The sequence below is a fragment of the Eptatretus burgeri genome, chromosome 8 (assembly GCF_056783735.1).
Source record: "Eptatretus burgeri isolate ZD-2024b chromosome 8, Ebu_testis_v1, whole genome shotgun sequence".
In the NCBI taxonomy this organism is placed as follows: Eukaryota; Metazoa; Chordata; class Myxini; order Myxiniformes; family Myxinidae; genus Eptatretus; species Eptatretus burgeri.
Genome location: NC_140968.1, coordinates 103,887,906 through 103,901,758, shown reverse-complemented (window position 1 = coordinate 103,901,758; position 13,853 = coordinate 103,887,906). Strand labels below are relative to the sequence as shown.

General features: G+C 36.9%; 1 protein-coding gene across 4 annotated transcripts in view; it reads right to left on the bottom strand.

Annotated features, from left to right (window-relative positions):
- The window catches only part of COL6A2 (collagen type VI alpha 2 chain), a 138,589-nt gene that overhangs the window by 26,726 nt on the left and 98,010 nt on the right, over nt 1–13,853 (bottom strand). For all 4 annotated transcript variants that reach the window (XM_085893373.1, XM_085893375.1, XM_085893376.1 and 1 more), the window contains exon 27: nt 2,541–2,693. In XM_085893373.1, the coding sequence (XP_085749499.1) occupies nt 2,541–2,693 (153 nt within the window). The remainder of the gene's footprint in view (nt 1–2,540; nt 2,694–13,853) is intronic.

Here is a 13,853-nt window from a genome sequence, read left to right as displayed (position 1 = left end):
TTTTATTTCATTAACTGCTGCATGTGCTGTGAAGACTGGCTTTAAAGTTAAAGGGATCCTCCATGATATGCAGCGACAGCCTGCCAACCAGGGTGTGTGTGTGTGAGAGAGAGAAAGAGAGAAAGAGAGAAAGAGAGAAAGAGAGAAAGAGAGAAAGAGAGAAAGAGAGAAAGAGAGAAAGAGAGAAAGAGAGAAAGAGAGAAAGAGAGAAAGAGAGAAAGAGAGAAAGAGAGAAAGAGAGAAAGAGAGAAAGAGAGAAAGAGAGAAAGAGAGAAAGAGAGAAAGAGAGAAAGAGAGAAAGAGAGAAAGAGAGAAAGAGAGAAAGAGAGAAAGAGAGAAAGAGAGAAAGAGAGAAAGAGAGAAAGAGAGAAAGAGAGAAAGAGAGAAAGAGAGAAAGAGAGAAAGAGAGAAAGAGAGAAAGAGAGAAAGAGAGAAAGAGAGAAAGAGAGAAAGAGAGAAAGAGAGAAAGAGAGAAAGAGAGAAAGAGAGAAAGAGAGAAAGAGAGAAGAGAGAAGAGAGAGAAGAGAGAGAAGAGAGAGAGAGAGAGAGAGAGAGAGAGAGAGAGAGAGAGAGAGAGAGAGAGAGAGAGAGAGAGAGAGAGAGAGAGAGAGAGAGAGAGAGAGAGAGAGAGAGAGAGAGAGAGAGAGAGAGAGAGAGAGAGAGAGAGAGAGAGAAAGAGAGAAAGAGAGAAAGAGAGAAAGAGAGAAAGAGAGAAAGAGAGAAAGAGAGAGAGAGAGAGAGAGAGAGAGAGAGAGAGAGAGAGAGAGAGAGAGAGAGAGAGAGAGAGAGAGAGAGAGAGAGAGAGAGAGAGAGAGAGAGAGAGAGAGAGAGAGAGAGAGAGAGAGAGAGAGAGAGAGAGAGAGAGAGAGAGAGAGAGAGAGAGAGAGAGAGAGAGATGAAAAAAAGGTGAGGGGTGGAGGTGGGGTTAGCAATGGGAATGATGTGTTATGCTTAATGACTGAACACATACACACAAAAACAAACTCATTTCAAACAGCTGTACACACAATGACACAACAGAGTTTGTAAAGTAATCTGCTGGCACAGCAATCACTGAAAACATGGAAGTACCTACCACTTACGTACGACCGAACAATCCCATTGAGCGTGAACATTGAAAACAAAGCATTGCGACCAGATATCATACTTAGGCACAGAAAAAAAAGAAGGCATTGCTTCTTGAGGTGCTCATAGCAGTGATTTGGACTAAACAATGCAGAAATCAAGAAAATGACCCAATACCAAGACCTCAAGAATGAAGTGAAAAGATCCTGGAAGCTGAAGAATGACAAAATTGTTCCAGTGATAGCTAGACCTACAGGAATAATGACTAATAACCTCACAAAGACATTAAACATCGGGGCAATAACCTTGAGTGCTCATCTGGTAGTAGCTGGATAAGATAATCAGGCAACCACTGGTAGGCATGGATGACCCAAAGATATATATCATGGAGTACAAAGTAAATACCGATGGATTTTTTTTTTAATGTCATGAACAAACTTTGGTATGTCACGGGTGATAAAGGTTGTGGTCAAGTTCCATCAAAATTTCGTGTGTGGTTTCAGAAAAGAAAGCAAATACATATTTTTGGGGGACCCCCCTGTAGAACCCCTTAGATTCCAATTGTTTTAATGTCGTGAACAAATTTTAGTACATCACAGGTGATGAAGGTGGCGGTCAAGTTTCATCGGAATTGTGTGTGTCATTTATAAGAACAAAGGAAATGCATATTTTTGTGGGCAACCCCCCTTAAACTCCCCAAGAGACCGATTTTTCTCAAGTCATGAACAAATTTTGGGAGGTCATGGATGATGAAGGTTGTCGTGAAGTATCCTCAGAATTGTGTGCATATCGTTTCTGAGATGAAAGCAAATATACCTCTTTGGAGGGGAACCCCTCCCCCCACCCCCGTAAATTCCCTCGGTAGACCCCTTCAGACCACGTTTTTTTTTTTAAATGTCATCACGGATGTTGAAGGTTGTGGTCAAATTTCATTGAAATCGAATGTGTAGTTTCTGAGAAGATGTTGCAAGTATTTGTGGACAGATGGACGGACGGACTAATGATGTGCCATCCCATACGCTCCCTAGAAGTACTTTACCGGTGAGATAAAAACCATCCCTGGGAATATTATTCCAAACTAACTACAGTTGGAAGCTGCCCAGGGCTCAGCGTCTATATACAGTATTCAGTTACAGTGTGAATATTGTACAGCGCTGGCTTAAGCACTCCAACGAAACGGTTGATAAGAAACGGCTCCCTTGACACGCAATTGGCAATCACCGACCGTCATATTAAACATACACCTCCCGGACACACCCGAAATGTCAAAAATGTCCGGATTGGACAAATTAACACTTTTCTAGGAGTCGGAACTGCTTGTGAGTTCGATTTTGGAGCTTAAATTTTGTGATTATTCTTAATTGAAGAGATACTCGTGGTGATCGTACATGTGGAAATGAAAGAAATCCATGAACGCTGGCATCTCTGGGCATTTATAAACATTGCAATATACCCAGCATCTGCTGTTGGTGTACCTTGAGGGTCCGACGTGTTCTTGGCCAGCGTGCCAAGCCGACTAACGACGTTGATGACAAAGTTCTTCTCCAAGGTAAAGTTGGATTGTCCGATGCTCTCAGAGCTGTCGAGGACAAAAATGAGGTCCACAGCTCCACAGGTCTTCTCACAGTCTGAAAGGGTTAAAAAGCACTTAATAGAGTAACCAGAAACAAAAATAGATGAACAAATGCCTTGACAAGCACAACTTTATTGAACAAAGATGAGAATATCGAAACCAGCTCTTATAATGATCGAAGCTTTGATAGAATGGCCCGATGTTATATGAGCTGAACCATCAAATGGAAAGTTATCTGCGAATGCCATGATGATTGGCAATGCCCAATTTGAGTTTCAACTCATCATCACCCAAAGTTTATCAACAGCACTACTACAAACACACGACTAGTGTGTTTTATCCTTATCCCATCGTATCACAAGTGAGGAAAAAGGTAGGAAGATCAAATGCACTTGCACAAAGACAGTGTGTCATTCCAATGGCCTCAAATCCAGGTGGTATTTGTGGTAAAATCTGAATGTATGCTGGTACAGGAATAAATTTACACCATGAAAGTGTCATAACGGGATATGACAGGAAGGATTAAAAAAAAATTAATGGTTTGTTCATTTTTATGATGGATTTATGATGGGGAATGAACATCACATCTGTTGTTTCTGAATTCTGCAGAATCTGGAATGCTAAACATTATTGGAAGCACAAGCTTTGTTTCTTTCACATCGCAGGCAGGTCAGTGGTCTCTCTGTTTTCTATCATCTATATTCCAACATTGCTCTCTCCACTCTCTCAGTACTCCAACACTCCCCAGAAATTGCAGGATACACGTGTTCTTCCAGCAACCCTTTCCTGGTTAAACTTCGAAAATCCAGGCTGACAGCACACTCCTTGGTTCCTCTTTTCTCCTGTATGTGGAACCGCATCTATAGGATGGTTCAATCTCACTCATCCCATGCATGAGGGCTTCAAGTTGGCAGTGCACCAAGATGACAAGTCATTTCCCGTCTCGACCCATACCTTTATTTCCTCCCATTAACTCTCCCAAACTAAACCTCTTATATCCAGGATACTGTCTCCTCCCCTTCCCTCCCTCTCCCCTTCTTTCTCTCCCTATGTATCTCCCTCTCCCTCCACCACTCTTTCTCCTCCCTCTCTTTTTCCCTCTCTCTCTCTCTCTCTCTTCCTCCCTCTTCCTCTCCCACTCTCTCTTCCCCTCTCCCCCTTTCTCTCCCTCGATCTCCCCCTCTCTGCTTATTGTATTTTTTCATTCCCTTGCTTGCTTGGTTTGGTGGAGAGGGCATAAGGGGGTAGAAAATATCATGGTAGTGGATGAAGAAAGGCTTGGGACGATGGTGAATATCCATCTCAAAGCCTTGGAAGGACGAACAAGATTCAAAGAGACTAAGGAAGTTGGTTCCACAAGCAGGAAAAAGAAAGAATGAATGAATCATTGGTAGCATGCAGTGAGCCTGGATTTTTGAAGTTTCACAAGAAGGGGGTTACTGGCAGACCATGTGTGCCCTGCAGGGACCTAGAAAGTGGAGGGGGGGGGACAGATCTTGGAAAGAGCTGAGGGTGCAAGACAGAAAAGGAGGTTCCAAGGTGGTAGAAGACAGAGAGACCACCGACCTTTCGGCAATGGGAACGTGATAGGCCAAAAGATACAGTTTCATTGTGAGAGATTCCAATGATTTTGAAGGTCTTAGTTTCCATGGCATAAAGCTGAGTAAGGTGTGAGGCAGGAGCACCAGCACAGAGGGGAGAGCAGCACCCCATCAAGATGTGGATGAATGTCTTGTCGGTAAATAAAAGTTCAGGTGTGCCAATGAAAGACTTTGCATGACAGAGGATGTCCAATCAGTGACTGGCTTTGGAGGCCAACTTTGTAATGTGGTTTGACTAAGAAAGATCATGGCTGAGGGCGAAACCAAAGAGGTTGAATGACTGAACTTCTTCAAGAGGATTATTAAGGAAGTGGATGTGAGGGTTTGCCAAATTGTCCTTTTGGAGACCGAGCGTGAGAGTGTGAGATTTCTTAGTATATAAAGACATATTCCACGCGTTTCATCGGCTCGGGATCCTATAAAAAATATCTGCATGGGGGGCGGGGGAGGGGAGAGAGAGGGAGAGGGAGAGGGAGAGGGAGAGGGAGAGGGAGAGGGAGAGGGAGAGGGAGAGGGAGAGGGAGAGGGAGAGGGAGAGGGAGAGGAGAGGGAGAGGGAGAGGGAGAGGGAGAGGGAGAGGGAGAGGGAGAGGGAGAGGGAGAGAGAGAGAGAGAGAGAGAGAGAGAGAGAGAGAGAGGGAGAGAGGGAGAGAGAGAGAGAGAGAGAGAGAGAGAGAGAGAGAGAGAGAGAGAGAGAGAGAGAGAGAGAGAGAGAGAGACTGCTGCCTGACTGTCTATCTGAAAGATGAGGGATGCCATGGCAGAAGGTAGAGCCAACCGCAAGAATATAGAGGATTTTCCAGAGAGTGAGAAAGCAAGTTGAAGATTAGGAATAAGACGGTTTCCAGAACACTACATGTGGCACTCCAAGGAGAGGAGATGAAATGATTCCTTTCAGAGCCACGTGTTGGTGAGAAAAGTGGATGAAGTCACAAACTCAAGAGTGGTGTTGGCCTTGTATGCCATAAACAGAGAGTTTGGAGAGTAAGGTGGGATGCCAGATTGTATTGAATGCTCAAGATATGTCCAGAGAGATTATCCTGATCTCATATCTGACACTGAGGGCCTCCCTCCATTGTTAGCAGAGCAGAAGCAGATGGATCCAGCTTCAGTTGCAGCCCTACTGTCACAAAGTAGTCATCTCACCCTCTTTGGCTCTTCATTTTACGAAGACCGTAGATATTGTATACAACAAAAAGTGCTTGAAAGAACTCACTCTAACTCAATCCAACCACATGCAGAGAGAAATTAAACTCTTATTGGTTACTACCTCTGAGAAGACCCTTATTTAATATTCTTTGCAAAGCATTTCCTTCCCATTTTACCAATAATGCTCATGTGCAAGTTGCTCTGCTGACTTGAATGTTGCTTTATAGGCCTCTCTGCCTGCTGTTGTGATCGCTGGTGTGAGTGATGGAATGGTCTGTGCGTTTGCATTCCCGACTCTGCGTTGTGTCAAGGTAGTGTTTATTTTCCATCAAATAGGCCATTGCCCATCTCAAGCTGAGAAAACATTCACTGCCTTTGGAGAACCACCACAGCCGACGAGAGGGTAAGTTGGCCGGCAATAATGAGCAATCTCTAATCAACATCTTCGTGAAATCGACATGACTTCCTGTCGGCCTGCAAGGCACAGATGTTCATACAATGACTGTCATGGCTATTGTCACACGACTTCTGAGTAGTCTCTTCACCATTGCTGCATTGCGACCTGTTCTTGAGGAAATAGCATTACATAATTATGGACATATTTTCTTTGGTTGTAAAACAAGTCAAGTGAAAGCAATATATTTCTTCATCATTATAATTAAAGGAAATTATATATATATATATATATATATATATATATATATATATATATATATATTTTTTTTTTACACTATACAGGTATTCATCATTAACATCAGTTCGTTTTCATTCCACTACAGGATGAAGACCCCTCAACTGTCTTTGGGTGGCATTGACATTATCGCCATTAGTAGATGATAAATGGGGTTTCTGGGATGCCCAATAAATGAATGGGGGAAAAGGGAAAAACCTTCTGACCCAAGCCCCAAAAGCTCAAAATAGGAGACTTATTTTCTCCCCACCTCTCCCCTTCCCTCCCATAAAAGCAAATGTAAAATTGAGCCGATGAAAGATTGAGACTTACTGATTGAAGCACTTCTTCCCTTTCATATCTTCATTCCACTCAAAGAGCGAACCAACGAATATTTCCTCATGTTCTACTTTAGGGAATAACTTAATTTTCTTATAACATTCATTTCCATCGAGTATATTCACTTTATCTCTTCAAGCATTATCTTAAAGAGCACAGTCGTGCTGTGAAAATGAGGAAGTATTCTGTGCCCACATCTCTCATGGTTATATCTTAAATCATCAGAACACTAACAGAACAAAGTTTAGCTAAAAGCAAACAAAAACAGGTTTTAAACGTAGGCTTTTTCAAAATCATTCAAAACAAGCTGTTTCATTTTCGTGTTAAAATAAGTCGGTCTGGAGTCAGCCAAGCTGCCTCGCCCGAACCAAGCCAAAGAAATTCCGAAGTCATTTCCTATGTGGGACACACTCTGAAAAAACCATTGTTGTGTAATCTCCCATTACATCATCAAGTTGCTTATTTAAACCAACTTGTGTGCCGACTGTATTTTGTTTAGAGAATGGATTGTGCAGAAAATTTCTCCAACCATGCAGATCAATCATTTTCACAAGATGACAGGTGAGATCCTTAACCCAATTCATTATTTGTTGTTTTATACAGAATAAAATCACTATACAACCAATAATTATTATCCCGCCCCCCGGAGGGAGGGAGGGGGATATTGTAATCGTCCAGTTTGTTTGTCTGTTTGTTTATTGTTTTGTTTATAGGCTTTTGACTCTGTTTGTTTTTTGTTTTGTTTATAGGCTTTTGACTCTGTTTAATCCCCGTCTTTCACATGCCGGACAATTCTCAAATTTGTCATGTGGAGAATCAGGAAATTCAAGAGGCTCAAAATCTAGTAAACTATTCATATTTATAAAGTAAAACTTTACTTCAAATAAAATTCATCTTCGGTATCATCTTTGGTACTTTCATTGGTGCTTTCACAATCATCTATAAAACTACTTTCATAACTATCATTTGAACACAAAGTCTCAGTGTCATAACTGTCTTCTGTTCCAACAGAGAAACTATCATCACTCTCATAATCTTCAAAATCTTCAGTTGAATAATGACTCATATTTAATTCGTAGAAAAAAACATTACCATCTATATCAATATACTTTTTTTCATTAACAGATTCAACTACTACATTTTTTATATTAATGGTAATTTTAAAATGATCCTTTACTACTATTAAACGAAATGTCATTTCACCTGATATATTAACATCCTTTATTTCATCAGGATTTACATCTTTAGGGTTGTTGAAAAAAATATAAATTTCTCCTTGCAGATTACAGATGGTCTTATCTTTTCTTTCTAAAGCTTGATCCATAAGGTTTTTGTTTTTTGATACTTTTTCTTGTTTCATTGCTTTTTCTAGTTTTGAATATATTGCCAGAAGGAGAGGAGAAACTTTTGTTCAAGCTACTTTAATTGATGTTCTTCCAGATATACTAAAAGCCCTTCCAATGAAGGAAATTGAAGAACTCATATTATTCACCATAATTATTTTTATCCAATCGTTGTTATATTTATCTTTATTCAATTTTACATCCTCGACATATTTCTCGGTATCTTTTACAAATGAAGAGATTGATTGAAACTTGTCTTTTCTGTCTTGATACATTGTATTTATCAAGTGAAAAACGTTGGAGGATAAAAAAAGTTTTAAGCACAGATTCACCTATAAATTAAATGCAATTTTCATCAAGAAAATTTTATTTAAGCAAAGTTTTGTTATATAAATATGGTGAATACAACGCACTGCGATGTTTGTAATCATGAATATAAATGTTATAAAAACACCTTCAAACCAATAAACACACATTCAATCTTTTCAGACAAATATCTCCACTTCACCAAGAAACAAAACATTGTGATAAATGTGATAATGATATTCTTAATTTTTTTTATAATAAACACCTTCAATCACACAAACACAAGAACAATGAAGAAAGGGAAGGTGCCACAAAATTCTCCATTGAAACACTGATGGGGCATTTAAAGGACATATAAAAATAAGATTGTTTTGCTTTCAAGACCCTGGACTATCTTCAATCATGGAAGCTGTTGATATGGTTAAGCAAAGTATTGAAACTATAATAATTAAAAACATTAAGTGAAATGAAAACTTTTAAGTTTTATATCGGAGTAAAATTTAATATGGTTCGAGAAGGCGATGAAACTACTCCCTATTTGAGAACAAACCCTCACTTTATCTCATCATTTCAAGATTTTGTAAGATGTGATGTTTCCGATGAACTCCAGAGACAAGAACAAGATGTTGATAACACTGTTGTTGATAACCTGGTGAAAAGATTTCTTTTGAAGATTATAATAAATCTATCATGCACCCATTTGTGATATACGCTGATTTTGAGTGTATCCTTAAAAAGATTAATACTGCTTCTCCTAATCCAAAAGAATCATATACAAATAAATATCAAAAACATATTCCTTGTGGTTTCTGTTATTATTTCAAATCATCTGTTGGAGAAAAGTATAACAAACTTGAACATTATCGTGGAAAAAAAGCTTCACAAGAGTTTGTAAAACGATTAGAAAAGGATTGTATAAGACTCACTAAATTAATGAAAGAAACAAATGAACCGATGAAATTAACCAAAGAAGAAAAATTAGAATTTAGAAAGAACAATATCTGTCATATTTGTGAGGGGGAAATTAAGGAGTCTAAAGTTAGGGATCATTGTCATCTTACTGGTAAATATAGAGGTCCCGCTCATTCCTGTTGTAATCTTAATTATAAATTACCTTCTTTTATTCCAGTCTTTCTTCACAACAGCGCCAACTATGATACACATCTATTTATAAATGAACTTTCAAAAACACCAGGGAATATTTCTGCCATAACAAACACAAGTCAAAAGTATATTTCATTTCCAAAAATGATATTCACAAAACCTTTAACTCGTATTGGGTTTCTAGATTCTTACAAGTTTATGGGAACACCACTAGCCTACCTCGCATCAAATCTAAGCTCCACGGACTCTTTTCCAAATCTTAATTCATTCTTTCCAAAAAAGGAAATTCTCACTAAAGAGGAAATTCAGATTAAAGAGAGAATTCAAAGTAAAGAGGAAACTCTAATTAATGAAGAAATTCTAACTGAAGATGAAATTCTAATTATAAAGAAAATTCGAACAATGAATGAAATTCCAACTAAAGAGGAAGTTCTGATTAAAGATGAAATTCTGATTAAAGAAGGAATTCTTACGAGAGAGGAAATTCAAACAAGGAATGAAATTCAAAGTAAAGAGAAAATTCTTACAAGTAAGGGAATTTATCCTTATGATTATATGGATTCATTTATGAGATTTAAAGAAACACAACTTCCATCAAAAGAAAGTTTCTATAATAACCTTTATGAAGAAGAGATAAGTGATAAGGAATATAAACACGCACAAGAAATATGGAAAATATTTAAGATAAAGAACCTTGGAGAATATCATGATTTATATCTAAAAACAGATGTTTTATTGTTAGCTGATGTGTTTGAAGCTTTTAGATCACTCTGCCATAATAAAAATTGTTATGGATTAGATCCTGCCCACTATTTCACAGCTCCTGGTTTAGCTTGGAGTGCAATGTTGAAAATGACAAAACAAGATATAGATTTAATCAGTGATGTTGATATGCTTTTGATGATTGAGAAGTCCAAGAGAGGTGGAATATCACAAGTATGTTCAAAAAGATATGCTAAAGCAAATAATAAATATCTTCCAAATTATGATAGTGAAAAAGATAGTAATTATTTGATGTATTTTGATGCTAATAATTTGTATGGATGGGCAATGTCTCAATCTCTGCCTTATGGTAAATTAGAGTGGGTGGAAGAAAAGGATTATGAAAAGGCTTTGATGAATATTGTTATTTCTTCTCAAGAGGAATTGAATGACGAAGAAGAAGGTTATTATTTTGAAGTTGATTTGAGGTAACCGAGTGATCTTCATAATAAGCATAAAGATCTTCCTTTTGCATGTGAGAAAGAAACCCCAAAGAAAGAATGGTTAAGTGATTATCATAAAAGTTTTAATATTAAAGGTAAATCAACAGAAAAGTTATTAACAACATTCTATGATAAAGAGGGATATGTTTTGCATCAGAGAAGCTTAAAACAGTTTTTGAGAGAAGGATTGAGAGTAGCTAAAATTCATAGAGTTTTAAAATTTAATCAAAGTCCTTGGGTGAAAAAGTATATTCAATTCAATACAGATATGAGAGCAAATACAAAAGTAAAATTTGAAGGGGACTTTTATAAATTAATGAATAATGCTGTATTTGGAAAGACTATGGAAAATGTTAGAAACAGGCAAAACATTAGATTCGCAACATCTTGGAAAGAAGCTTCGATATTGATAAATAAACCAAGTTTTGAGAGAGAAGAGGTTTTTTCAGAGAACTTTTCTGCAATTCCTATAGGAAAAGGAAAGTATTGTAATGGATAAACCAATTTATATTGGAACAGCAGTTCTTGATTTATCAAAGATATTGATGTATGATTATTTGTATAATGACTTAAAGAAAGAGTATGGTGAAAATGTTTCATTGTTGTATATGGACACTGATAGTTTTATCTTAGATATAAAAACTGATGATGTTTATGAAGATATGAAGAAAAATATTGGAGTATATGATACAAGTAATTTCAGCAAGAAGAGTGAGTTATTTTCCAAAAAGAATGAAAAGGTTATTGGTAAGTTTAAGGATGAGTTGGGTGGAAAAGTAATGAGTGAGTTTATTGGATTGAGAGCAAAGGCATATGCTTATAAGTATGGTGATCAGATTGATAAGAGGTTAAAGGGAATAAAGAAATATGTAATAAAGAAATCAATAACTTTTAGAAATTATTATAATTGTTTGATGAATAAGAAAGAAGAATATAGGAAAATGAATACAATAAGAAGTTATAAACATAACATATATAGTGAAGAAGTAAATAAAAAGGCATTAGGAGCCTTTGATGATAAGAGATTTATTTTAGATAATGGAATAGATTGTGTTCCATATGGATATTGTATGATAGAGTGTATAAAATAGATTGCGTTTTAACGATGGGGAGATGGGTTAGGGTTTTTTTTAAGGCTACCGCAGCGTTTTTTCGCAATATATAAATGGTCAAACCAAGTATTAATCAAACTAAAGAGTGGAGAAAATCTCAGTCTTGGTATATAAATGGAAAACATAATGAATGTGAAAAATATCAAATAAGTCTTATTGAAAAAATAACTAAAACAAAGGTAAATAAAACAAATAAGCAAATCAATTTAAAAAGTAGTAAGTTAGAGGATGTAAAGAAAAAAATGAATATCTTTGAATGGACTGAAAACTTTGATGGTTATCAATTGAACAATGAAAAAACAATTTACTATAATCTCAAAATGATATGTGGCTCAGGAGGTGGTCAAACAAGAGCATTAAGAGAAGTTTATCATTTTGTAATGGCACAAAAGGGGTATCTTAAAAAATATAAAGATTCAAATGTTTTGTTTGTCAATATTTTAGATGGGGATTATTGTGCAAAGAAAATTAAACTATTGAAGGAATTTGAGAATGAACAAATCTTTATAGGTTCAATGAGTGAGCTGTTTAATTCAATGAGTTTCAACCTCCAGGTTAAAAGGGGAGACAAATAAATATACCTTGGGATAGCCTGGATATATATATATATATATATATATATATATATATATATATATATATATATATATATATATATATATATATATATATATATACATATATATATATATATATATATATATATATATATATATATATATATATATATATATATATATATATATATATATATACATATATACAAAGCCTGGTATTGGCTTAGTGGTTAGGGTGGCGGCTTGGGATCCCAGTGTCCTGAGTTCAAGACCCGTTGGCTGCTGAATTAACACCAGGGGGTTGACTCAGCCTGTCATCCTTCCGAGGTCGGCGAAATGAGTGTCAGTGTACTGGTCCCGGTGTATGCCCCAGTAAGAATAGGTGTACCATATCCCTGTGTGTCGTAAGAGGCGACCAGGGTTGGCGTCAGGAAGGGCATCCGGCCATAAAACATTGCCTCACAAAAAGCCAAACCCCTGCACAGCAGGGAAAAACGGATAAAAAGGGGGTTTATTTTTAGGGGAAAAAAAAGGGAATCGCTGAAAATCCCCCATTCATTTACATAAGGAAAAGTGAGCCAGAACCAGTAAATCCACCCTACTGCTGTGTGCTTGCCTGGAACTCCCGACTTGTATGGAACTCAACCTTCAAGTTGATGAACTGGATTCAAACCTCTTATCCATTGAGGTAAGATTTTATTTCCCTATTTTCAGTTTGATTTAAGCATCGACTCATTTAATAATTAAATAACTTAATTAATACATTATTATTTTCTCTCACAGGAAATTGTATCTGAAAATACCGATTTTGCCACAACTTTGGGTGAAATTGTTGGCTTGGTTGAAGACCTTGTGAGTGGCCAAGACCCACAGAACAAGCGAGACCTTGAGTGGGATGACTTTGGGGTTCCTTGGAGATTGACTACTTGTATGGAACTAAACCTTCAAGTTGATGAACTGGATTCAAACCTCTTATCTGTTGAGGTAAGATTTTATTTTCCTATTTTCAAACTTTGATTGAAGCATAACTCATTTAACAATTAAATCACTTGATTAATACATTATTTTCTCTCACAGGAAATTGTATCTGAAATAAGAAATGAAAATACTGCTTTTGCTACAACTTGGGGTGAAATTGTTGGCTTGGTTGAAGACCTTATGAGCGACCAAGACCCACAGAACGAGTTCGTCCTTGATGATCCAACCAAAGAGTTATACCTTGGAGACCAGCAAAGTCCTGAAAAAGAGTTTTGCAACAATAGTACTCATTGTGAGTTATCAAGACAATACCCCCTGAACGAGTTATACCTTGATGAGCCAGAATACAAGTTTTACCTTGGAAACTCACAATTTTCAGACATTTTGAAAAATGGAGTTTTCCTTGATGATCCACAGTTATACTATGTGAGATCTATCACTGAAACCCATAAAAATTGTAAAAATGGAGATTTCCTTGATGATCCACAGTTATACTATGTGAGATCAATCACTGAAACCCATAAAAATTGGAAAAATGGAGATTTCCTTGATGATCCACAGTTATACTATGTGAGATCTATCACTGAAACGCATCAAAATTGGAAAAATGGAGATTTCCTTGATAATCCACAGTTATACTATGTGAGATCTATCACTGAAACCCATCAAAATTGGAAAAATGGAGATTTCCTTGATGATCCACAGTTATACTATGTGAGATCTATCACTGAAACCCATAAAAATTGGAAAAATGGAGTTTTCCTTGATGATCCACAGTTATACTATGTGAGATCTATCACCGAAACCCACTATATTTCTGGAAATTGTGATTCTACCTTGGAGTCTTGGATA